This window comes from Macaca thibetana, chromosome 19, assembly GCF_024542745.1.
Source record: "Macaca thibetana thibetana isolate TM-01 chromosome 19, ASM2454274v1, whole genome shotgun sequence".
Taxonomy (NCBI): Eukaryota; Metazoa; Chordata; class Mammalia; order Primates; family Cercopithecidae; genus Macaca; species Macaca thibetana.
The window spans coordinates 15,864,442-15,889,807 of NC_065596.1; the positions used below are offsets into that span (position 1 = coordinate 15,864,442).

The 25,366-nt window shown below is 54.1% G+C and overlaps 3 protein-coding genes across 4 annotated transcripts in view; 2 read left to right on the plus strand and 1 right to left on the minus strand.

The window, feature by feature from the left end:
• Nucleotides 1–20,200, plus strand: part of CD320 (CD320 molecule) — a 61,123-nt gene extending 40,923 nt beyond the window's left edge. Inside the window, exons 2-6 of the mRNA XM_050770713.1 lie at nt 13,763–13,924; nt 16,896–17,021; nt 18,276–18,509; nt 19,401–19,550; nt 19,722–20,200. Coding sequence (XP_050626670.1) covers nt 13,763–13,924; nt 16,896–17,021; nt 18,276–18,509; nt 19,401–19,550; nt 19,722–19,864 — 815 coding nt within the window. The 3' untranslated portion in view covers nt 19,865–20,200. The remainder of the gene's footprint in view (nt 1–13,762; nt 13,925–16,895; nt 17,022–18,275; nt 18,510–19,400; nt 19,551–19,721) is intronic.
• Nucleotides 117–1,040, minus strand: RPS28 (ribosomal protein S28). The gene is made up of 4 exons (XM_050771007.1): nt 931–1,040; nt 797–844; nt 418–556; nt 117–243 (listed from the first exon to the last, which is right to left on the minus strand). Exons 1-3 carry the CDS (start codon nt 967–969, stop codon nt 434–436), a joined length of 210 nt encoding a protein of 69 aa, XP_050626964.1. The 5' UTR covers nt 970–1,040; the 3' UTR covers nt 117–243; nt 418–433.
• On the plus strand, nt 1,044–10,689 carry NDUFA7 (NADH:ubiquinone oxidoreductase subunit A7). 2 transcript variants are annotated; one of them, XM_050770927.1, is made up of 4 exons: nt 1,044–1,192; nt 1,594–1,643; nt 5,664–5,813; nt 10,454–10,689. In XM_050770927.1, exons 1-4 carry the CDS (start codon nt 1,142–1,144, stop codon nt 10,542–10,544), a joined length of 342 nt encoding a protein of 113 aa, XP_050626884.1. In that variant the 5' UTR covers nt 1,044–1,141; the 3' UTR covers nt 10,545–10,689. The 2 variants fall into 2 exon arrangements, with proteins under 2 accessions (XP_050626884.1, XP_050626885.1); XM_050770928.1 differs by lacking the exon at nt 10,454–10,689 and adding an exon at nt 9,622–9,706.
• Nucleotides 20,201–25,366: the final 5,166 nt, after the last annotated feature.

A 25,366-nucleotide genomic window follows, 5' to 3' on the forward strand; every position in this document is an offset into this window, starting at 1 on the left:
CGTTTGGCAAGACCCCACGGCCAGGATGTCCAGAGTGAGGAGGATCGGTGACCACCTGGGAACCACTCAAGAAAACTAGAGAAACCCTAGTCGCATAACCCAGACAAGAACCCAAGTTAACTTGAAACACAAACGCTTTATTTAAAGGAGCATCTCAATTCCGCGTGGCGGGCAAAAAATAAAGGAGCAGATTGTGACACACCAATCCCATCGGCCAAGTGGTCGAACCCAACATCCAAGACCCTGTAAACAGAACCAAACATGAGATGCTGACAGGCCCTGCAGCAATTGGCAAACTCCCGCCTCCCTCTGGTCAGTCTCTGTAGACTGTGCTTCCCAAACCCTCTCACCCTGGGCTTAACGAAGCCTCCCTACCACCAAACAAGGGTTTATCAAAGGGGTGTCCTCTGCACCCACCAGCGAGCAGGCAAGCTCAGCGCAACCTCCGGGCTTCTCGCTCTGACTCCAACAGGGTGAGCACGTCGCCCTCGCGCACGGGGCCTTTTACATTGCGGATGATAGAGCGGCTCGTGTCGTCCATGAATTCCACGCGCACCTACGGGTCCCCACCAGGGAGGGGAGGAAGAAGTTAGGGCGAGCCGCGGAAAGGCACCGCGAAGTGGGAAGGAGATACGAATTCAGAGAACGTGTAGGGCCCAAAACACAGATCGTTAAAGGGAACCATCAGAACCCTGGGATGAAATGAGCATCGGTTCCCGGATTCCGGCTGGCAGGGATTAGGACAGGGTAGCAGTTTAGGTCCCCGGCAGTCGGCCAAATGCCCCCACCCGATTACCTGCGTGCACTGTCCCTGAGAGCCGGTCCTGCCCAGGACCTTAGTGACCTGGAGGAAAGAAGCTGGGTTCAGACCTGGCCCGTTCGGCTCCTCCACTCCCTTCCCCTGCCCCCAAATTCGGGCCCCCACCTCACCCTGGCGAGCTTGATAGGCTGCACACGGCTGGTGTCCATGATGGCGGCACAGCGGCTGTCTGGCGGAGAGAAGTCACGTGCTTCGTAGAGAGACTTTATAGGACATCCTAGCCCCGCCTACTCCTGTCTCGCGAGACCACACCGCGTCTTTCCCAGCAGCCCCTGCGGTGGAGACGTCACTGGCGGCGCCCTTCAGCATCTCGGACGGAAGATGGCGTCCGCCACCCGTCTCATCCAGCGGCTGCGGAACTGGGCGTCTGGGGTGCGCGGGGCGGACAAGGCCGTACCATGGGGGGCTTCGGGCTCCGTGTTTCTGGACCCGCTCCTGCTCCTCACCTCCCTCCTAAACCGGGACCCTTCGCTGTCCCCGAATCTCCCTAGGAACCCCCAACTCGTGACCCCTTTAGCCCGGGACCCTCTCCTCTCCTGGGAACCACTCAGGCCTGGGATTTCCCCAGTCCCCGACCTTCTTAGCTTTGGATCTTGTGGGCCCGGACCCCGGCTTTCCTCTTCACCTGCAGGACCCACATCCCTTTCCCCGAGTGTTCATCCCCTGCCTTCCCTCAAAATGCGCATCCCCGGGCCATCCCTGGTCTCTCGCCCTGTCCTTTCCTTTCTATTGGGGTGCCTTGCAGGCCGACCTCCCCTTTCCTCTTCCCACAGCAAGACCTGCAGGGGAAGCTGCAGCTGCGCTACCAGGAGATCTCCAAGCGGTGAGCAGGCCCCGCTCGCTGCCCAGCCTCTGGCTCTGTCCTTTCTCCACCAAAAACAAAATCTATGTTCCTTTAGACCCCTGAAACGCAGGACTGATATCCTGCCACCAGTCCCCTGCCAGGCTGTGGAGGCAGAGGTTTGCCTTTAACCTTGCTGAACTCCGGAGACAGCCCTCCTGGAACAGCGAGGCCGGGCGTGCATTCTGAGTGGGAATCAGGCTAGATTTGCAGTGCTCAGTGTGACCATGTTAGTCAGTGTTATCCCCAAGCTACAGATGAAAAAAGAGGTCCAGAGAAGCTAAATCATTTGCCTGAAGTCACTCAGAAGCTAGAAAGTGGCAGCGGGGACTTGAACCCAGAAGTGTCCTGATTTCAGACTCATTTATATTAAAATATTAGTTGATATTTACAAGCCCCTGTCATGTATGACCTCAGCCTTGGGTTTAACTTTGTGAACCAGGAAAGTTCTTATCCACATTCCTTTCATGGACACCACATCCTAGGGAGAAGCTTAGTAGGGAAACAAACACAGCAGATAGTATTGTTCTGGAATACTTTGAAAACAAAACAAAATGAGTGGAAGCTGGAGGGTGGCCACGTAAAGTCAGATGATTGGGAAAGATCTTTCTTCGGGAATGACAGTTAAGTCGCCTGAATGATGGGAAGGACCCATTCAAAGAATAATTGTTAAAAAAGCATTCTGGCCGGGCACGGTGGCTCATGCCTATGATCCCAGCACTTTGGGAGGCCGAGGCAGGCAGATCACGAGGTCAGGAGATCGAGACCATCCTGGCTAACACGGTGAAACCCCGTCTCTACTAAAAATACAAAAAACTAGCCGGGCAAGGTGGCGGCGCCTGTAGTCCCAGCTACTCGGGAGGCTGAGGCAGGAGAATGGCGGGAACCCGGGAGGCGGAGCTTGCAGTGAGCTGAGATCCGGCCACTGCACTCCAGCCCCGGTGACAGAGCGAGACTCCGTCTCAAAAAAAAAAAAAAAAAATAACCAAATTTATGTGAATGCCTACATGTTGTGACTAATTCCAAATATTAGAAGTATCAAATTTTTTTTGTTTTCAACTTTAATGTTAACTTTTGGGGTACATTTGCAGTTTCGTTACAAAGGTAAACATGTGCCATGGTAGTTTGCTGCAAAGATCAACTTATCACTTAGGTATTAAGCCCGGCATCCATTAGCTATTCTTCCTGATGCTGTCCCCGCCGCCCCCACAATCCCCCAGTTGGTTTTCTATCAGGGTAGTTGTGGGCCAGTTGAGGAAATGGCTTTGTGAAAGTTTTGACTTTTTTAGGATGACGGCGCCCTCTAGTGATTCATCTGGATGTTTGTTTTTGTTTTTTGAGATTGAGTCTCTGTCACCCAGGCTGGAGTGCAGCGGCACAATCATAGCTCACTGCAGCCTCGAACTCCCAGGCATAAGTGATCCTCCTGTTCCAGCCTCCCAAGTAACTGGGACTACAGTCACATGTTACCGTACCTGGCTAATTTTTAAAATTTTTTATAGAGAAAGTCTTATCATGTTGCCCAATCTGGTCTTAAACTCCTGGCCTCTGGCCAGGCACAGTGGCTCATGCTTGTAATCCCAGCACTTTGGGAGGCTGAGGCAGGCGGATCACAAGGTCAGGAGTTTGAGAACAGCCTGGCCAACATAGTGAAACCCTGTCTCTATTAAAAATACAAAAATTAAGCTGGGCGCGGTGGCTCACGCCTGTAATCCCAGCACTTTGGGAGGCCGAGGCGGGCGGATCACGAGGTCAGGAGATCGAGATCATGCTGACTAACACAGTGAAACCCCGTCTCTACTAAAAACACAAAAAATTAGCCAGGCGTGGTGGCGGGCGCCTGTAGTCCCAGCTACTCGGGAGGCTGAGGCAGGAGAATGGCGTGAACCCAGGAGGCGGAGCTTGCAGTGAGCCGAGATCGTGCCACTGCACTCCAGCCTGGGTGACAGAGCAAGACTCCGTCTCAAAAAAAAAAAAAAAAAAAAATACAAAAATTAGCTGACATGGTGGCGCTCGCCTGTAGTCCCAACTACTTGGGAGGCTGAGGCAGGAGAATCGCTTGAACTTGGGAGGCAGAGGTTGCAGTGAGCTGAGATGGCACCACTGTACTCCAGCCTGGCGACAGAGCAAGACTCCATCTCAAAACAAAAAAACAAAACAAAACAAAAAAAACCACCCCTGGCCTCAAGCAATCCTTCCACCTTGGCCTCCCAAGGTATGAACCACCACATCCAGCCTCCTTAAGCAAAGTCTTTCACGTAATATATTGCTTTTAATATTAAACATTTTTTACTTTATGTTTCTTATTTTTAAAAAATACAATGATTGGTGGCTCACGCCTGTAATCCCAACACTTTGGGAGGCCAAGGTGAGAGAGGATAACTTAAGGCCAGGAATTCGACATCAACCTGGGCAACATAGCAAGACCCCCAACTCCACAAACACAATAGAAAAATTAGCCAGATGTGGTAGTGTGTACTTGTAGTTCCAGCTACTTGAGAAAAACGAGCTGGATGTGGTGGTGTGCACCTGTAGTTCCAGCTGCTTGAGAGGCTGAGGTGGGAGCATTGCTTGAGCCCAGGAGATTGAGGCTGCACTGAGCTATGATCACGCCTCAAGCGATCATATGATTGCATATATCATCCAGGCTGTAGTGCGTATGATCACTGCCTCAGAAAAAAATTTAATTCTGGCAAAACAGTTCCCAGACAAAAAAGTAATTTAGAAACATGGCTAAGTAGAAACAGATCAATTTACGGTTTTTGCTCTTCTCTGCCCCCTCTCTCTGGAAAGCCCCTCTTTTGTTTTGAGCTTTTTTTTTTGTTTTTGAGATGGAGTCTTGCTCTGTCGCCCAGGCTGGAGTGTAGTGGGGTGATCTCAGCTCACTGCAACCTCTGCCTGCTACCACCATGCTTGGCTAATTTTTGTATTTTAGTAGCGATGGGGGTTTGCAATGTTGGCCAGGCTGGTTTCGAACTCCTGACCTCAAGTGATCCACCCACCTTGGCCTCCCAAAGTGCTGGGATTACAGGCATGAGCCACCGTGCCCATCCTTGTTTTGAGCATTTCTTTTGTTTTGTTTTTTGTTTTTGAGACGGAGTCTCGCTCTGTCGCCCAGGCTGGAGTGCAGTGGCCGGATCTCAGCTCACTGCAAGCTCTGCCTCCCAGGTTTACGCCATTCTCCTGCCTCAGCCTCCCGAGTAGCTGGGACTACAGGCGCCTGCCACCTCGCCCGGCTAGTTTTTTTGTATTTTTTAGTAGAGACGGGGTTTCACCGTGTTAGTCAGAATGGTCTCGATCTCCTGACCTCGTGATCCGCCCACCTCAGCCTCCCAAAGTGCTGGGATTACAGGCTTGAGCCACCGCGCCCGGCTTGAGCATTTCTTTTAAGGCCTCAGGCTTCCAGGTAAATCCAGCCCAGGGTTTAGTTCAAGCCAAGACCGAGCTCTGTTCACCCCTCTCTGGGCTCCAGAGATGAGTTGCCTGGCCACATGGTGGCAGGAAATGCAGAGATCTGGACAGGTTCCAAGGCCAAGGTGTTCTTTGAGTAATGGGCCTTGATCCTAGCAGGGTTCTTCAGAGACTTCCTGAGATAACAGGAAACGCAGGGCGTCCAGAGCCTGGCCTTAGGGGAAAGAGCCACTCAGAGTGGGCTAAATCAGGTGAGGCTGGCTGCCAAGCTCAGCCGTGGGGTGGGGGGCGTGGGAACATGTCCTGGGCCTTGGGAACCTCAGAAAAGGTCCTCTGTACCCATCACATTCGGGACTGGTGGGGTCCCTGGCATCGTCACATCCAGAGCAGGGGCTGCCATCTGCTTCTGGCCCCAGGACCCCTCCCCAGGCATATGTCCCTGCCAGTGTACCAAGGGACACCCCCAGCCTGTGGCCTATCCCAGTGGCTGGCTGTAGATCCTACATTTTGTGACCGAAGTGACAGGGACCCACAGCAGGGCCATGACAGTGACTGTCCCTTTGCTTCAATGCTGCTGTTTTTTCCCCTCAGAACTCAGCCTCCTCCCAAGCTCCCTGTGGGTCCTAACCACAAGCTCTCCAATAATTACTATTGCACTCGCGATGGCCGCCGGGAATCTGTGCCCCCTTCCGTCATCATGTCCTCGCAGAAGGCGCTGGTGTCAGGCAAGCCAGCAGAGAGGTGAGGATCTCCAGCGTTAGCTCACCACAGCCCCCACGGCCCCCTCCTGCAACCCACTCTCTCTCCCCAACTTGTGGGAAGGGTGCTTGTCAAGATCCTACTCAGTAAGCATCAATTGCATCAGGAACGGTGCTGCTGGGAGCTTTTTGTCCGAGAGCTCATTTGCTTGTTTTTAGAGACAGAGTCTTGCTCTGTCGCCCAGGATGAAGTGCAATGGCGCGATCATTGCTCACTGCAGCCTTGAACTCCTGGGCTGAAGTGATCCTCCCCTCCTTCCTTGGCCTCCCCAGTAATTGGTATTACAGATTAATGCCACCTTGCTGGGTTAATTTTTTTTTTGAGACAGAGTCTCACTCGGTTGCCCAGGCTGGAGTGCAGTGGCGTGATCTTGGCTCACTGCAGCCTCCGCTTCCCAGGTTCAAGTGATTCTCCTGCCTCAGCCTCCCAAGTAGCTGGGATTACAGGTGCCCACCACCACGCCCAGCTAATTTTTGTATTTTCAGTGGAGATGGGGTTTCACCATCTTGGCCAGCCTGGTCTTGAACTCCTGACCTCATGATCCACCCAGTTCGGCCTCCGAAAGTGCTGGGATTAAAGGCGTGAGCCACCGTGCCTGGCCTGTTTTTTTTGTTTTTTGGTTTTTTTTTTGAGACAGAGTCTTGCCATGTTGCCCAGGCTGGAGTGCAGTGGCATGATCTCGGCTCACTGCAAGCTCTGCCTCCCAGGTTGACGCCATTCTCCTGCCTCAGCCTCTCATGTAGCTGGGACTACAGTTGCCCACCACCACGCCTGGCTAAGTTTTTATATTTTTAGTAGAGATGGGATTTCACCATGTTAGCCAGGATGGTCTCGATCTCCTGACCTCGTGATCCGCCTGCCTCGGCCTCCCAAAGTACTGGAATTACAAGTGTGAGCCACTGTACCCGGCCTTCATGCTGGGTTAATTTTTAAATGTTTTGTAGAGATGGGGTCGTGCTCTGTTGCCCAGGCTGTTCTCAAACTCCTGGGCTCAAGCGATCCTCCTGCCTTGGCCTCCCGAGTAGCTGGGACTACAGGTGAGAGTCACCATGCTCAGGAAGAGCTCATTTAGTCCAACCCAGTGGAGGGTAGAAGTTAGCACCTCAGCCAGGACTGGGCATCCTACAAAACATGAAGTTCCGGGGTCCCTCCAAGGGCCCTGTGAAAAGCTGAGACATTACTGTTTATGTAACTATGAATTCTTATTTTATTTATTTATTTATTTATTTATTTATTTATTTTTTTTTTTTTTTTGAGACGGAGTCATGCTCTGTCGCCCAGGCTGGAGTGCAGTGGCTGGATCTCAGCTCACTGCAAGCTCCGCCTCCCGGGTTTACGCCATTCTCCTGCCTCAGCCTCCCGAGTAGCTGGGACTACAGGCGCCCGCCACCTCGCCCGGCTAGTTTTTTGTATTTTTAGTAGAGACGGGGTTTCACCATGTTAGCCAGGATGGTCTCGATCTCCTGACCTTGTGATCCGCCCGTCTCGGCCTCCCAAAGTGCTGGGATTACAGGCTTGAGCCACCGCGCCCAGCCTATTTTATTTATTTATTTTGAAACAGTGTCACACTCTTGTTGCACAGGCTGGAATGCGGTGGTGCGATTTTGGCTGGCTGCAACCTCCACCTCCTAGGATCAAGCAATTCTCCTGCCTCAGCCTCCCAAGTAGCTGGAATTACAGGCGCGTGCCACCATGCCAGGCTAATTTTGTATTTTTAGTAGAGTTGGGGTTTCACCATGTTGGTCAGCTGGTCTTGAACTCCTGACCTCATGTGATCTCCTGGTCTTGGCCTCCCAAAGTGCTGGAATTACAGGCGTTAGCCACCGCGCCTGGCCATGTACTATTCTCAGAGAGGGAGTTGTATAAACCTTGGATTCCTCTCCAAAACTAGTTTGGTCCCTGGTTTCAGGTGCCTTCTCTTAATTAAATGGGGACTCTAATAGTATCTACTTCAGAAAGCTGTTATGAGGGTTAGTCCTCATAATTAATATTTGTAAACTCTTAGAAGGGAGCCTGGCACAGAGTCAGTGTCCTGCCTACCTCCTAATAACTCCACCAGTTAGATGGTGATGGCCCCTCTTGCAGAAGAGGAAATCGGCCGGGCGCGGTGACTCAAGCCTGTAATCCCAGCACTTTGGGAGGCTGAGACGGGCGGATCACGAGGTCAGGAGATCGAGACCATCCTGGCTAACACGGTGAAACCCCGTCTCTACTAAAAAATACAAAAAACTAGCCGGGCGAAGTGGCGGGCGCCTGTAGTCCCAGCTACTTGGGAGGCTGAGGCAGGAGAATGGCGTGAACCCGGGAGGCGGAGCTTGCAGTGAGCTGAGATCCGGCCACTGCACTCCAGCCTGGGCGACAGAGCATGACTCCGTCTCAAAAAAAAAAAAAAAAAGAAGAGGAAATCGAGGCTCACAGAAACCAAGTGACTGGCCTGGGTCACACAGGCAGCGGTAAGCAGAAGCAGGATTTCTTTTTTTTTTTTTTTTTTTTGAGACAGAGTCTCGTGCTGTCGCCGAGGCTGGAGTGCAGTGGCACGATCTCAGCTCACTGCAAGCTCCGCCACCTGGGTTCACGCCATTCTCCTGCCTCAGCCTCCCGAGTAGCTGGGATACAGGCACCCTCTGCCGCATCCGGCTAATTTTTTATTTTTAGTAGAGATGGGGTTTTACCATGGAATCGATCTCCTGACCTCGTGATCCGCCCGCCTCAGCCTCCCAAAGTGCTGGGATTACAGGTGTGAGCCACCACGCCCGGCAGCAGAAGCAGGATTTCAAACCAGTTTGCCTGGATTCCCACTGGGGTCTGGGTTCTACAGACGACTCACGGTGTGGGCAGTCTCCGCCTTCTTGAGCCTTGGTTTCTTCCTGTGTAAAACAGGGATGCTAGACTTGCAGTGTGCTGAGATCTGAGAGGTGATGAGGCCAGGCAGGGCCTGCTCGGTACTTAGAACTCTGTGAATAGGCCAGGCGCGGTGGTGTGTGCCTGTAATCCCAGTGATTCGGGAAGCTGAGGTGTGAGGATTGCTTGAGTTCTAGACCTGTTTGAGTAACACAGCGAGACCCTGTCTCATTAAAAAATTTTTAGGCTGGGTATGGTAGCTCACGCCTATAATCCCAGCACTTTGGGAGGCCGAGGTGAGCAGATCACTAGGGGTCAGAAGATCAAGACCAGCCTGGCCAACGTGGCGAAACCCTGCTTCTACTGAAATACAAAAGTTAGGGGCGCTGTGGCTCTTGCCTGTAATCCCAGCACTTTGGGAGGCCGAGGTGGGTGTATTGTTTGAGCCCAGAAGTTCAAGACCAGCCTGAGCAGCACGGTGAAACCCCATCTCTACAAAAAAATACAAAAATTAGCCGGGTGTGGTGGCGTGTGCCCGTAGTCCCAGCTACTTGAAGGGCTGAGGCAGAAGGATCTCTTGAACCTGCGAGGTCAAGGAAGCTTCATTAAGCTGAGATCGCACCAGTGCACTCCAGCCTGGGTGACAAAGTGAGACCCTGTCTCATAAATAATAAACAAGAAAGAAAATACAAAAATTAGCCGGGAGTGATGGTGCACACCTGTAATCCCAGCTACTTGGGAGGCTGAAGCAAGAGAATCACTCAAGCTTGGGAGGCGGAGGTTGCAGTGAACTGAGATTGTGCCACTGCATACCAGCCTGGGCGATAGAGCAAGACCGTGTCTCAAAAAGCAAGAATTCTGAATAGTCAGTGGAGTGGTCCTTGTTGTCACCTTCTGATTCACTGGAGTCCAGCAGCGGAGTGTGGCAAACTACCTTGTTCCCACGCAGCCCCTTGCCATACCCCCAGAGATGTCTGCATTTCCCAGGGAGACCACTTCCGCCTCTTCCACTTCCTTGAGGCTCCTGGGGGGTCCTGTGCCTCCACCCCTGGGGCACCTCCTCCATCTCCTGCTTCGTTTCTTGCTTAGGCTGTGAGGTGAGTCTCTCCAGCCCTAGGCCCCACAGGCTCAGGTGGGCGGGGTGAGAGGGGAGGGTGCTGGTCTTGGACTTGTCAGCACAGGGTCTCCTGGGGGCTCCCTTTTGGCCAGCTCTGGGCCAGAGATGCGTTTTGCAGTTGCCATTTGCGTATGGATCCTCAGCCCCACCAGCCTGAGTCTTCCTGAGGGCGGTGCCTCATCTTCCTGGCTCTGTGCCCACACCGTTGCACCTGCCATGCAGATCTTGCCCAGTCCCTGAGGCCAGTGTCACTTGATTGCTTGGCCCTTTTGCCAGCAACCTGTTTTGAGGGGCAGCAGGAATGGGGGTGGGGGCCTTGTATACACTGGAGACCAGAAGTGGGAAGGGAGGAGCCCAGCTCTCCACAGTGGGTTCTGGGCCTGGGGGCCACGGCAGGGGGTTCACCCAGGGCTCGAGGGAGAGAGGGGGCTTGCCAGCTCCCACCTGACGTCGGCTGACCCTCTGAGGGGCCGCGTTGGAGGGGCTGGCATTCTGGAACCCCCTGCTGTCTGTCCTGCTGTCTGTCTTGCAGTCTGTCCTGCTGTCCGCCCTGCAGGTCCAGAAAGTCCCTGTGGGTGTGTTTGTACTGGGGCAGGTGTGGGCGCCCTCAGATCTTTCCACACTGTTCTTTGGAAACCCTCACTGAAGTCTTTCCCTCCTCCAGCTCTGCTGTAGCAGCCACTGAGAAGAAGGCAGTGACTCCAGCTCCTCCCATAAAGAGGTGGGAGCTGTCCTCGGACCAGCCTTACCTGTGACACCGCGCCCTCAGGGCCACCTGACTACTTTGCCTCCTTGGTTTCCCTCCAGGGAGAATGTGACCTAATTTATGACGAATACATAGAGCGCGGGTATCACTTCTAGTTTTACTTTAAAAAATAAAAAAATAGAGACAGAGTCTCACCGTGTTTCCTAGGCTGAGCTTGAACTCCTGGCATCAAGCGATCCTCCTGCCTTGACCTCCCAAAGTGCTGGGATTACTGGCATGAGCCACCGCGCCCGGCCCTGATTTTATTTTTATTTTTTAGACCTTCCTGCTGAGGCCCCTACTTGACCTTGGTCACCCTGCAGCTCAGCGGGGAAGGCAAAGGACGGTGAGGGCTGCTCACAGGAAGGCAGACCTAGGGCAGATCAGGAAAGGCCTCCTTGAGCCCGAAACCATTGTGCTGGGGCTGTGGGATGGGAATGAGTTCGCTCCAGAAGGAAGGCAGCTGGTTCCTGGGGAGGAGACAGAAATCTGGCTGCAGGAGCCAGAGTTTTGTGCTTGTCGCCCAGGCTGGAGTGCAATGGTGTGATCTCGGGTCACTGCAACCTCTGCCTCCTGGGCTCAAGCAATTCTCCTGCCTCATCCTCCCGAGTAGCTGGGACTACAGGTGTGCACCACCATAACTGGCTAATTTTTTTTTTTTTTTTGTAGAGATGGCCAGGCTGGTCTCAAATTCCTGACCTCAGGTGATCCACCCGCCTTCACCTCTCAAAGTGCTGGGATTACAGGTGTGAGCCACCACACCTGGCCTCTGATTTTAAGCAATACCCAGCTAACTTGGATTTTGGGGTGAAGTCAGTGCCGAGTCTCCCAACTCTGTTGGCACTCCAGGGGTGGGAGAGACACTGTCTCTGGGTGCAGAGACCCTGGAGACAGAACTGCCCTTTCCCCCAAAGGCCAGGCTCTGACCTTGAGAGTGGTAGGGATGGGTGATCCTTGTGGGAGGTTGGACTCCAGGAGCACTGGCTGTTGAGGAGCATTGATCGTGAAGACCAGTCGGGTGGGGTAAGGGGTATATGTGTAGGTGCTCAGTAGTCCAGCCACAGACTTCTCACTTTCATCTTTTTTTTTTTTTTTTTTTTTTTTTGAGACGGAGTTTTGCTCTTGTTGCCCAGGCTGGAGTGCAATGGCATGATCACGGCTCACTGTAACCTCCGTCTCCTGGGTTCAAGTGATTCTTCTGCCTCAGCCTCCCAAGTAGCTGGGATTACAGGCGCCTGCTACCAAGCCCAGCTAATCTTTTGTATTTTTAGTAGAGACGGTGTTTCACCATGTTGGCCAGGCTGGTCTTGAACTCCTGACCTCAGGTGATCCACCTGCCTCGGCCTCCCAAAGTGCTGAGATTACAGGTGTGAACCACCGCGCCTGGCCTTCCATCTCTTTTTTAAATTTCTGTTTGAGACAGAGTCTTGCTCTGTCACCTAGGTTGAGTGCAGTGGTGTGATCTTGGCTCACTGCAACCTCCATCTCCTGGGTTCAAGTGATTCTCTTGCTTTAGCCTCCCAAGTAGCTGGGACTTCGGGTGTGTGCAACCATGCCCAGCTAATTTTTGTATTTTTAGTAGAGACAGGGCTTCGCCATGTTGGCCAGGCTGGTCTCAAACTCCTGACCTCAAGTGATCTGCCCGCCTCTGCCTCCCAAAGTGTTGGGATTACAGGCATGAACCACCACGCCCGGCCTAACTTCCATCTCTTGAGGGCTCCCCCAGCCGCTTCTCACATGAACCTTCCTCAGCACCTTCCACTGAGGCTGCTGCTTGACCTTGGTCACCCTGCAGCTCAATGGGGAAGGCAAAGGACAGTGAGGGCTGCTCACAGCAAACCTAGGGCAGATCAGGAAAGGCCTCCCTGAGCCAGAAACCATTACGCTGGGACTGTGGGATGAGAATGAGTTCGCCCCAGAAGGAAGGCAGCTGGTTCCTGGGGAGGAGACAGAAATCTGCAAAGGGAGGGTGGCCAAGTCTGGCCGCAGGAGCCACCCAGTGACCCTAAGCAGGGGAGCGTCATGGCTTCCCCAGGGCACAGCCCCGCCCCTTCAGCAGCTAGAAAAGATCAGCTGTGGATCGAGAGGGTGCTGAGCCGGCCCTGCCCTCTGGAAGGGGAAAGGCCACGGCTGCAGGCAGCAGGTACAAGTGTCCCAGAGTGGGTCCTACAAAGGCTAACAGCCCAAGGCTTCCTGGAGGAGGAGGCATTCTGCTTGGGGCAAAAGGATGAATCACATTCAGAAAGGTCAGGAGGGAGAGTAAGACCAGGCAGGGTGTGCAGAGGCCACAAGGAGGGCAAGACCCTAGGCAAGGCATGCCACTAACGGCGTCTGAACCAAGTTTTATGAACACGACTTTTTTTTTTTTGAGATGAAGTGTCACCAAGGCTGGAGTTCAATGATGTGGTCTCAGCTCACTGCCTCCTGAATAGCTGGGACTACAAGTTAGAGCCACCATGTCCAGCTAATTTTCTTTTTTCTTGAGGCGGGCGGGGACTTGCTGTGTTGCCCAGGCTGATCTCCAACTCCTGGGCTCAAGAGATATGCCCACCTCTGCTTCCCAAAGTGCTGGGATTACACGCGTGACCCATCGCGCCCGGCCTTTATTATTTAATTAAATTAATTAATTGATTTCCTTTCCTTTTTTTCCCCCAAGCAACCCGACTCCGAGAATGGACGTTTCATTTATTCATTTACTCACCAAATTACTAAGAGCCTACTGTGAGTGAGGCACTATGTGTCAGGCCCTGAGAATAAAGCAGTGAGCAATAGAAGATCCCTGCCTTCCAGTAGCTGGCATTCTATGGGGACTCGGGCAATAAACCAGAATAAGTAAATAAAATAAATTAACTGTCGGCGCCACAAAAGCAGTGAGATGTGGGAGGAAATGGGGAGTGCCTGAGGGGCGTGGCTGCCATATTAAAAAGGATCACGAGGCAGTAACGTTTGCAGCAGTCCTCACATGGAACGGGAAATAATGCAAATGAACACCAGCAAATTCCTTTCCATCCCCAGAAGTTTCTGACTTCAAGCGGCCTCCATACCTTTCGACTGATCTCGTCACTGGGGAAAGTGGGGGACGGGCCTGTAATTCTCTTTTTCCTCCTATTCTGACATTTACGGTACTCGTAGCCGCGGGCGCCCCGGGACTCGGGGGCTTGGGCCCCGCCTCCGCCCCGCGCGTGCGCGTGCGCAGGGATAAGAGCGAGGTCCGGACGGCGCGTGGCCGGCGCAGCTGTGGGGACAGCTCGACCAGCGGTTGGATGGCGCGGGGTGGAGCGCAGCGAACAGGGGCTCTAGGCTTGGCGCTGCGGCTGCTGCTCGGCCTCGGACTAGGCCTGGAGGTCGCCGCCACCCCGCTTTCCACCCGGACCTCTGCCCAGGCCTCAGGTGAGTGACCCCCGGCAGAGCAGGCTCCCACCTTTCGTGAGGATTCGCGCCGCCCCCGCGCTCCGACAACGCCTCGCCATTGGTTGCACCGCACGTCCGTCCATGACACTCCCCCAGCACGTGGACTTGGACTTAATCGCTTGCGGGAAGGCGCGGGCTGGAGCTAGGGAGACCCCATGCTGGGGGAGGGGGAGAGGGTGCCTCCACCTGCCTTTAACGGTTTTGCCCCGGCACTGTGCACCCTCTCCACACCTGCTCTGCTCTGTCGTGCCCCATTGTCACCTCCAAGCCGCCCTTCATGCCAGCGTGGTCAGGAAAGCTCTTAGCAGGTTCAGATTGTCCGACCGCTAATCACGCAGGGCGGGTCACCTGGTGCCTCTCGCACCTTTGCCTTGCAAACCCTCGCGCCCAGGCCTTGTGACCGTTCCGCGACCGTCTCTCCTTTGTCCTCCATCATTGGAGAACGCGAGGTCTCTCCCCCATGCTACTCCAGGCCCTCGCAGAGACTGGGGTCACAAGTTCAGTATACCCCCGTGGGCATGTTCGCCCTGGCCTAAGTGGTATTGGTGGTGGCCAGTAGGGACGGGCTCCCTCTCTGATACTCCTAGAGGCAGCTGGGAGGGTTGAAGTCGCTTCCCTGTGCACACAGGCACTCCCAACTTGCAGCTCTGGGCTCAAGCTCACACACTTTCCCAGCTCCTTTGTGCATTCTGCACTTTCTAGGTCCCTGGACTCATCCCAAAGTCCCTGACATTCACGCTAAATGTTCCTGGGTTTTTTTTTTTTTTTTTTAAAGGAGGCAGGGTTCACGTTAACCAAGTACAAAAGTTTTTTTGTTGTTTTTTTGTTTTTTGTTTTTTTTTTTGAGACGGAGTCTCGCTCTGTTGCCCAGGCTGGAGTGCAGTGGCGCAATCTCCACTCACTGCAAGCTCCGCCCGCCGGGTTCATGCCATTCTCCTGCCTCAGCCTCCCGAGTAGCTGGGACTACAGGCACCACCACCATGCCCGGCTAATTTTTGTATTTTTAGTAGAGATGGGGTTTCACCATGTTGGCCAGGCTGGTCTCGAACTCCTGACCTCAAGTGTTCCGCCTGCCTCAGCCTCCCAAAGTGCTGGGATTACAGGACAAAACTCTATACACAGTCTCTTTGTCCTCAGGATGTTGAGGTAGGGATTCCCAGCATACCCCTTTTACATGTGAGAAAACTGAGGCCAGGAGGGAAAGTCACTGGTCACTCTAACTCCTGTCAGGCTTACCACCCTATGAGGCGGGGACTGCTGTGCTCTGCTGTCCACTTTGCAGAGGGACACACACTCCAGCAGGCCAGTGAAGGGAGGTCAGAGGTGTCAGGGCTGTGGAAGTCTGGGCCTGGGTGGAGAGCCACACCTGGAGGCTGCCAGACCCCTTGGGGGCAGGGAAGGAAGCTGGCTCTGGTTTGTCCACAGCTCTTCTGGGCTCCACAGAGCTCAGGGACCGTGTGGCAAGCAGGTGCAATTGGGCCTGATGGCCGGGGAGGGGCTGACTGTGGGCAGTGGGGGGTTGGAGGCTCATGGCTGGTGGGTAAAGGTGGAAGAGGTTAAACGCCCTGGCAGAGTGAAGCCAAGCCAGGTGGCAGAATTGCCACCTCTCCTGGCCGCACCCAGGAGGAAGCCTTGAAGGCCACTCCCTTCCTCTGTTCCTTGACCCAGGTTCCAGGCCCCTCTGTGCCTCTCCAGGTCGGCAAACAGCTAAGCTTCCCTGCTCAGAATCTAGGACAGCCTGGATCTTCTCTGGACCCAGCTTGAACCCTTATGTGACCTGTGTCCACTTATGATCAGGCACTGCCCTGGGTTTAGGCAGCCAGGTCACAGCCCTGACCTCCACAGACTGTCCAGTCTGTGGGTGGACAGGCATGACCAGGGCTTTGAGGACAGTTGTCAGACGTGGGAGGCAGTGCTTCCTAGGTCTCTGAGAGGGACTTGAGAACCGTCCCAGGAAATCAGCTGAGATCTGAAAATTGAGGGGAAAACACAGGGTGTAGAGAGGAGAGCAGGAAGGGCAGCTCTCTGATGTCCTAATGGACCTTGGGGCCTGGGGCTCTGGTGAGGAGCTGACACATTTAGGATGGGGAAAGTGATAGGTCTGGGAGGAATTCAGGAGGCAAGGCAACAGGACTTGGTGACTGAGCAGGTTTTCTACCCAGTGCCTCAGTTTCCCTTTTGCTACCTAGAGGAGATACACCCTCCCTGCTAACCTGAGCCCGTGAGCTTGACCCAGGGCATGTGGAAAAATGGCCTGTCCCCCAGTCTCTTTAACCACTGAGTTTGGAGGTCTCCCGGGTAGATCATCTCGCTGTAAGGAGCCTGGTGAAAACTCTGGGATCAGTGAGACCTGAGTTCGAACCCCAACTCCACCACCAGCTCTTTTTTTTTTTTTTTGTGGCGATGGAGTCTTGCTCTGTGGCCCAGGCTGGAGTGCAGCGGTATGATTTCGGCTCGTTGCAACCTGTATCTCCCAGGTTTAAGCAATTCTCATGCTTCAGCCTCCCGAGTAGCTGGCATTACAGTGCACGCACCACCACGCCCAGCTAATTTTTGTATTTTTAATAGAGATGGGGTTTCACCATGTAGGCCAGGCTGGTCTCAGTGACCTCAAGTGATCCACCTGCTTCGGCCTCCCAAAGTGCTGAGATTACAGGCATGAGCCACCGCACCCAGCCTCTGCCACCAGCTCTGTAGCCTCCTCTTAGTTCCTTTCTCTGTAACCTGGGGAGTGCAGTAGCACCTGCCCGGTGGGGCTCTTGGTGAGCCCAGGAACTGCCACACTCTGAACCGCACTTGTACTAGGGGCTCAGTAACAAGCAGCCGCCAGTGTGGTTCCTACATCCCAGGACTTCACCCGTCTCCTGCGAGTCACAGCCAGTGGCTGCTGTGCTCTTGGAGGAGGGTCCAGCCTCCAGCTTCCCAGGCTTCATTTGCATCCCTCTCGCAGGCCCCAGCTCAGGCTCGTGCCCACCCACCAAGTTCCAGTGCCGCACCAGTGGCTTATGCGTGCCCCTCACCTGGCGCTGTGACAGGGACTTCGACTGCAGCGATGGCAGCGATGAGGAGGAGTGCAGTGAGTGGCCACGCCCCAGGGCGGGCTTACAGGGGGCGGGCCTGAGGGTGGGCTGTTAGGGGCCAGGCACACGGAGGTGGAGCTTGTGGGAGAGGCAGGGCCACAGGGATGGGTGCGACTTGAGTCTGTGGGTCATAAGAAGAAGCAGGGTCTAAGATGAGCTTGAGCTGGGCGCAGTGGCTCATGCCTGCAATCCCAGCACTTTGGGAGGCTAGGGTGGGAGGATCGATCACTTGATCCTGGGAGGTTGAGGCTGCAGTGAGCTAGGATTGTGCCAGTGCACTCCAGCCTGGGCAACAGAGTAAGACTCTGTCTCAGGAAAAAAAAGAAAGAAAAAAAAAAAAAAAAGAAAAAGGAAAGAAAGGAAGAAAGAAGGAAAGAGGGAGGGAGGGAAGGAAGAGAGGGAGGGAGCCAGGTGCAGTGACTCACACGTGTAATCCCAGTATTTTGGGAGGCCGAGGCAGGCGGATCACTTGAGGTCAGGAGTTCGAGACCAGCCTGGCCAACACAGTGAAACCATCTCTACTAAATATACAAAAGTTAGCCGGATGTGGTGCAGGCCTCTGTAATCCCAGCTAGTCAGGAGGCTGAGGCAGGAGAATCACTTGACTCTGGGAGGTGGAGGTTGCAGTGAGCTGAGATTGCGCCACTGCACTGCAGCCTGGGTGGTAAAGGGAGACTCCATCTCAACAAAAAAAAAAAAAAAAAAAGAGGCCGGGCGCGGTGGCTCAAGCCTGTAATTCCAGCACTTTGGGAGGCTGAGACGGGCGGATCACGAGGTCAGGAGATCAAGACCATCCTGGCTAACCTGGTGAAACCCCATCTCTACTAAAAAATACAAAAAACTAGCCGGGCAAGGTGGCGAGTGCCTGTAGTCCCAGCTACTTGGGAGGCTGAGACAGGAGAATGGCGTAAACCCGGGAGGCGGAGCTTGCAGTGAGCTGAGATCCAGCCACTGCACTCCAGCTTGGGCGACAGAGCGAGACTCCGTCTCAAAAGAAACAAACAAACAAACAAAAAGAATAAAGTGGGCTTGTAGGAAGGTAGAGCTAGTGGGGTCTTGGGGGAAGAACTTGCAGGGAGGCCTGTCCTTAGAGGGTGGAGTTAACAGTTGCAGGGGGCGGAGCCTTAGGAAGGGAGCATTTTTTGGGCTCAGCTGTTCCTAGAGGGTGGGGCTTGCAGGGGACGGGGTTGCAGGGAGTACCTGGGCCTTCTTGGGTGGACATTTGGGACCTGACCAACCCTGTGCCCCAGGGATTGAGCCGTGTACCCAGAACGGGCAATGCCCACCGCCCCCTGGCCTCCCCTGCCCCTGCACGGGCGTCAGTGACTGCTCCGGGAGAACCAACAAGAAACTGCGCAACTGCAGCCGCCCGGCCTGCCCAGCAGGCGAGCTCCGTTGCACGCTGAGCGATGACTGCATTCCACTCACGTGGCGCTGCGACGGCCACCCAGACTGTCCTGACTCCAGCGATGAGCTCGGCTGTGGTACGCACCTGCGGGGGTGGGGTGGACTGGTGGGTAGATGGGCACACCCGCTGCCTGCTGGGGCGTGGCCAGGCTGGGGGCGTGGACACATGCCTTTGCCTGTGCCTGCATCCCTGTAGGAGGGGCAAGACATCATTAGGGGCCGGGTGCAGTGGCTCATGCCTGTAATCCCAGCACTCTGGGAGGCCAAGGCGGGCAGATCATTTGAGGTCAGGATTTCGAGACCAGCCTGTCCAACATTGCGACACCCTGTCTCTACTAAAAATACAAAAAATTTATATGGGCGTGGTGGCACACACCTGTAATCCAAGCTACTCAGGAGGCTGAGGCAGGAGAATCACTTGAATCTGGGAGGCGGAGGTTGCAGTGAGCTGAGATTGTGCTACTGCACACCAGTATGGGTGACAGCGAAACTCCATCTCAAAAAAAAAAAAAAAAAAAAAAAAAGGCCGGGCGCGGTGGCTCACACCTGTAATCCCAGCACTTTGGGAGGCCGAGGCAGGTGGATCACCTGAGGTGAGGTGTTTGAGACCACTCTGGCCAACATGACGAACTCCCATCTTTGCCAAAAATACAAGTTAACCAGATGTGGTGGCACGTGCCTGTAATCCCAGCTACTGGGGAGGCTGAGACAGGAGAATCGTTTGAACTCAGGAGGCAGAGGTTGCAGTGAGCAGATACCGTACCGCTGCACTCCAGCCTGGGTGACAGAGCCAGACTCCTTCTCCAAACAAAACAAAACAAAACAAAAAGACATGATTACAGGCAGCAGTCAACTTCACCCAGCCTGCGTTGGTTGGAGGATAAACCCCAAGGGCTCCGCTGGGCACCTGGCCCCCTCATGCCTTCAGTGCTCTCTCCTCAGCTACTGAACGCCTGGGCTTATTGCAGGAACCAACGAGACCCTCCTGAAAGGGGATGCCACAACCACGGGGCCCCCTGTGACCCCGGAGAGTGTCACCTCTGTCGAGAATGTCACGTCCTCCTCTGCCGGGAACCAGTCTGGAAGCCCAGGTGTCTATGGGGTTATTGCAGCTGCTGGTAAGATGGACTTACCCTCCCACACTCGGGGCTTAGAGCTCCGGGGATTCAGGGGAGGCGGGTGGGGAGGGATGAGCTGCAGAATTCCTATCCCCGTGTGTGCCGAGCTTGGTGGGTGTGGGGGCTCTTGCCTTCCCCCTTCCTATACCTCTGTCCATCTGTTCCCCACAGCGGTGCTCAGTGCAAGCCTGGTCGCCGTCACCCTCCTCCTTTTGTCCTGGCTCCGAGCCCAGGAGCGCCTCCGCCCGCTGGGGCTACTGGTGGCCATGAAGGAGTCCCTGCTGCTGTCAGAACGGAAGACCTCGCTGCCCTGAGGACAAGCACTTGCCAGCACCGTCACCCAGCCCTGGGCACAGCCGGGCAGGAGGAGAGCAGTGATGCGGATGGGTACGCAGGCACACCAGCCCTCAGAGACCTGAGTTCTTCTGGCCACGTGGAACCTCGAACCCGAGCTCCTGCAGAAGTGGCCCTGGAGACTGACGGTCCCTGGACACTCCCTATGGAGACCCGGGGAGCCAGGATGGGGAACATGCTACAGCCAGAACTGAGGGGCTGGCCCCAGGCAGCTCCCAGGGGGTGGAACAGCCCCGTGCTTGAGACACTCCTGCTGCCCTGTCTGAGGGTGGCGATTAAAGTTGCTTCACATCCTCCGCCTGCCTCTGAGTCTCTGTCTCTCTCGGCCTGGGCGGCCTGGGGTCTCTGCTGCAGCCCCTCCTCCATGAGAGCCCAGCCCAGAGAAGGTGGGATGTGGACACCCAGCCCTGGGTGCAGCTACTGTGCTTCTTGCTTTTTGGGAGCAGGGGCAGCAAGGCTGGGGTGGGGAGTCTGCGTTAACATCAGGATTCTTGGAAGAAGAGCAGAGCTTGGGCAGTGCCTTCCCATTGCCAGGTCTGGGGACCCCCACCCACTGTGGCTTCCTCCTCAGTGCAGTGGAAGCCAGGTATCCTGGGATGGTCTCGGACTCACCCTGTTTTAATTATTATTATTATTTTTATTTATTTATTTATTTATTTTGAGACGGAGTGTCGCTCTGTCGCCCAGGCTGGAGTGCAGTGGCGCGATCTCGGCTCACTGCAAGCTCCGCCTCCCAGGTTTACGCCATTCTCCTGCCTCAGCCTCCCGAGTAGCTGGGACTACGGGCGCCCGCCACCTCGCCCGGCTAGTTTTTTGTATTTTTAGTAGAGACGGGGTTTCACCATGTTAGCCAGGATGGTCTCGATCTCCTGACCTTGTGATCCGCCCGTCTCGGCCTCCCAAAGTGCTGGGATTACAGGCTTGAGCCACCGCGCCCGGCCTTCGGGGGGGGGGGCCTTGATCAACAGTGGAGGATTCTGGGGTCCAACGCCTTCCCTCGGCTCTGGGGACAGGGACCCAGGTCTCTTAACAGAGCCCCCCAGTTCAGCCTGCCAGGTGCTCCCCATGCTGGCGCAAGCCATTCTGTCACAAACCATGGTGGCTTTCTTCCAGTTGGTAGGAAAAAGCTATACCAGAGTAGGATTTTATTTTTAGGCTTTTCTCCTTTATTTTATTTTATGTTTTTAGAGACAGGGTCTCACTCTGTTGCGCAGGTTGGAGCAGTGGTGTGATCACAGCTCACGGCAGCCTTGAACTCCTGGGATCAAGAGATCCTCCTGGGCTGGGCGCAGTGGCTCACGCCTGTAATCCCAGCACTTTGGGAGGCAGAGGTGGGCAGATCGCCAGAAGTGAGGAGTTCGAGACCAGCCTAGCCAACATGGTGAAACCCCATCTCTACTTTTGTATTTTTCTAAAATAGAAAAATTAGCTGGCTGTGGTGGCAGGCGCCTGTAATCCCAGCTACTTGGGAGGCTGAGGCAAGAGAATTGCTTAAACCTGGGAGACAGAGGTCACAGTGTGCAGAGATCCTGCCATTGCACTCCAGCCTGGGTGACGAGAGGGAGACTCCATCTCAAAAAAAAAAAAAAAAAAAAAAAATTCCTCCTGCCTCAGTCTCCCGAGTTTTGGGATTACAGGCACATGTATCACACCCAGCTAATTTTTTAATTTTTGTAAAGTCAGGGTCTGGCTATGTTGCTCAGACTGGCCTCCAACTCCTGACCTCAAGGAATCCTCCCACCTCGGCCTCCCACAGCGTCGGGATTACAGGTGTGAGTCACTGCATCCAACCAGGTTTTTCCTCTAACGTTTTCTCCGTCATGAGTCAGCCTCGGCGGATAACAGGGTATGTTGGGGATGTGTGTGCCCGGCTGTGAGGCTGGTCGCATGCCACCTAAGTGGACCTCTAGGCTCTGGACCTTCCTGACTGTCATGCATTCTTGTTCTCAGTGCAGCAAACCACCCCGTGCCCGCTGGCTCCAAACACCTATTGTCGCATCCTCTCGCCTAGCTCTGGGCTGACTAGGCTCACCGGGGGCTTATTTGTTCCATGCGATGGTGGCTGCCATCGTCTGGGGGCCGGCTGGCTGGATGTCCCATCCAGAAGATCTGTCATGTCTGGGACAGCTGACCTCTCCATATGGCCTCTCCACGTGGACTCCCGAGCAAGGTGGCCACAATCCTCCCGCAGTGACTTGGGGTTTCCCCAACGCACAAAGCAGAGAGACTGCTGGGTCAGTGTCACTGCTGCCATATTCTGTGGGTTCACTGGAGTCCAGGTCAGCCCAGATCCTGTGTGCTTGTGTGTGTGTGTGTGTGTGTGTGTGTGTGAGGGGAACAACATAAGGACCTGAACACCCTTTTGAAACTGTCTCAAAAAATTATTTATTTATTTATTTATTTTTGAGACGGAGCTTCGCTCTGTCTCCCAGGCTGGAGTGCAAGTGCAAGGTGCAATCTCGGTTCCCTGCAACATCTGCCTCCCGGGTTCAAGCCATCCTCCCATCTCAGCCTCCTGAGTACGTGGGACTACAGGCCTGCACTACCACGCCAGGCTAATTTTTTGTATTTGTAGTAGAGACAGGGTTTCACCATGTTGGCCAGAATGGTCTCGAACTCCTGACCTCAGGCAATCTGCTCACCTCGGCCTCCCAAAGTGCTGGGATTACAGGCGTGAGCCACTGTGCTTGGCCAAAAAACCTTTTTTAATTTTAATTTTTCTTTTCTTTTTTTTTTAAGTCTTCCATCCTCCCCCACACCTTTTTTTTTTTTTTTTTTTTGAGGCGGAGTTTTACTCTTGTTGCCCAGGCTGGAGTGCAATGGCGCGATCTCAGCTCACAGCAAACTTCGCCTCCTGTGTTCAAGTGATTCTCCTGCCTCAGCCTCCTGAGTACCTGGGATTACAGGCATGCGCCATCGCGCCTGGCTAATTTTTTGTGTTTTTAGTAGAGACGGGGCTTTTTGCATGTTGGTTAGGCTGGTCTCGAGCTCCCGACCTCAGGTGATTCACCCGCCTTGGCCTCCAAAAGTGCAGGGAATTACAGGTGTGAGCCACCATGCCTGCTCCCCTCCCCCCTTGCCTTTTTTTTTTTTTTTTTTTAGAGCTGAGGTCTTTCTATGTTGCCCAGGCTGGTCTCAAACTCCTCAGCTGAAGTGATCCTCCCATCCTAGCCTCTCAAAGCCCTGGGATCACAGGTGTGAGCCATGGTGTCCGCTGTTACTGACTCTTAAGGGGATTGTTTGAGACTAATGAGTCCTTTCTCTGCGGGTTGCCATTTGCACCAATAGAACAAGACCAGGTTCAGTAAAGCAAGATAGAAACTTTAGTCGTCAATCAATGAATGGAGAAAGGGAGGAACTCCCGTTCAAAGTGCCTTCTGCCTGCAGGTGTGATGAGAGGGAGTTTTAAAGTTTCCTAGGGTGTGCAGGTGCAGACTGGGGGCGGGGATTCCTGGAAAGAGGTAGGGCTTTCTAGGGGGAGCTGAAGTGTTCAGCCTTTCTTTTCTTTTGTACCTGGCATTATATGTGCTTAGCAAAGTGTGCCTCTCCCCACTGCTGACTTTTTTTTTTTTTTTTTTTTTTTTTTTGAGACAGAGTCTCACTCAGTCACCCAGGCTGGAGTGCAGTGGGGCGATCTCAGCTCACTGCCACCTCTGCCTCCCAGGTTCAAGCGATTCTCCTGCCTCAGCCTCCTGAGTAGCTAGGATTACAGGTGTGCACCACCACGCCCGGCTAATTTTTGTATTTTTAGTAGAGACAGGGTTTTACCATGTTGGCCAGGCTGGTCTCAAACTCCTGACCTCGTGATCTGCCCACCTTGGCCTCCTGAAGTGCTGGGATTACAGGCCAAGAGAGGGTCTTACCATGTTGCCCAGGCTGGTCTTGAACTCTGGCTTAAGCAATCCTCCCTCCTTAGACTCTCAAAATGCTGGGATGACAGCTGGAAGCCACTATGCCCTGGCTGTGATTTTACGATGCCCGTGGAGTGAGGATTCAGGCAGATGGAGCACTGCTGAGGTCAGCGCTCATCCTGTGGTTCAGTTGTGGTTAATGGCATCCGGACTTCATTCCTGCAAGCTAGCACAGCTGTGAGCAGAGGTTAATTTCTCTCTTTTTGAGACGGAGTCTCTCCCTGTTGCCCAGACTGGAGTACAACGGCATGATCTCGGCTCACTGCAACCTCTGCCTCCCGGGTTCAAGCAATTCTCCTGCCTCAGCCTCCTGAATAGCTAGGATTACAGGCACCCGCCACCGTGCCCGGATACTTTTTTGTATCTTTAGAAGAGACCAGGTTTAACCACATTGGCCAGGCTGGTCTCGAGTTCCTGACCTTGTGATCCACCTGCCCCAGCCTCCCAAAGTGCTGGGATTACAGGCATGAGCCACTGCACCCGGCCAGAGCAGAGATTAATTTCACAGGTTCTGAGGCTCCCTAAAAGAATGGATGTTATAGTCTGGGCGTGGTGGTTCACGCCTGTAATCTCAGCACTTTGGGAGGCTGAGGTGTGGGGGATCACTTGAAGTCAGGAGTTCGAGACCAGCCACCCTCCTCACACGCCCAAAGTGCTTGGATGACAGCTGGGAGCCAGTGCACCCTGGCTGTGGAGATTTTTTTTTTTTTTTTTTTTTTTGAGATGGAGTCTCCCTCTGTCACCCAGGCTGGAGTGCAGTGGCCGGATCTCAGCTCACTGCAAGCTCCACCTCCCGGGTTCATGCCATTCTCCTGCCTCAGCCTCCCGAGTAGCTGGGACTACAGGCGCCCACCACCACGCCTGGCTAGTTTTTTGCATTTTTTTAGTAGAGACAGGGTTTCACCGTGTTAGCCAGGATGGTCTTGATCTCCTGACCTTGTGATCCATCCGTCTCGGCCTCCCAAAGTGCTGGGATTACAGGCTTGAGCCACCACGCCCGGCCAGCTGTGGAGATTTTACGATGCCCGTGGAGTGAGGAATCAGGCCTATGGAGCACTGCTGAGGTCAGCTTTCATCTTGTGGCTCATTTGTGGTTATTGGCACTTGGCCTTTGTGTCTGCAAGCCAGTACAGCTGTGAACAGTGGTTAATTTCACAAGTTCTGAACTCTCTAAAATTGGACGTTATGCTGCCGTGACATTGTCACCTCCTGGGGTCACACCTTTGTCTCAGCCACACCCTCTACCAGGTCTCTGTCATGCCACTTTCCAGAACAGGTAAATCTGTAGAGACAGAAAGTAGAGGCATAGGAATTTCTATGTTGAAGTCCTGATCCTGTCACAGTGTGACTGTATTTGAATACAGGGTCTTTTTTTTTTTTTTTTTTTTTTTTTTTGAGAGGGAGTCTCACTCTGTCGCCCAGGCTGGAGTGCAGTGGCACGATCTTGGCTCACTGCAACCTCTACCTCGCAGGTTCAAGTGATTCTCCTGCCTCAGCCTCCCAAGTAGCTGGGATTACAGGCGTGTGCCACCACGTCTAACTAATTTTTGT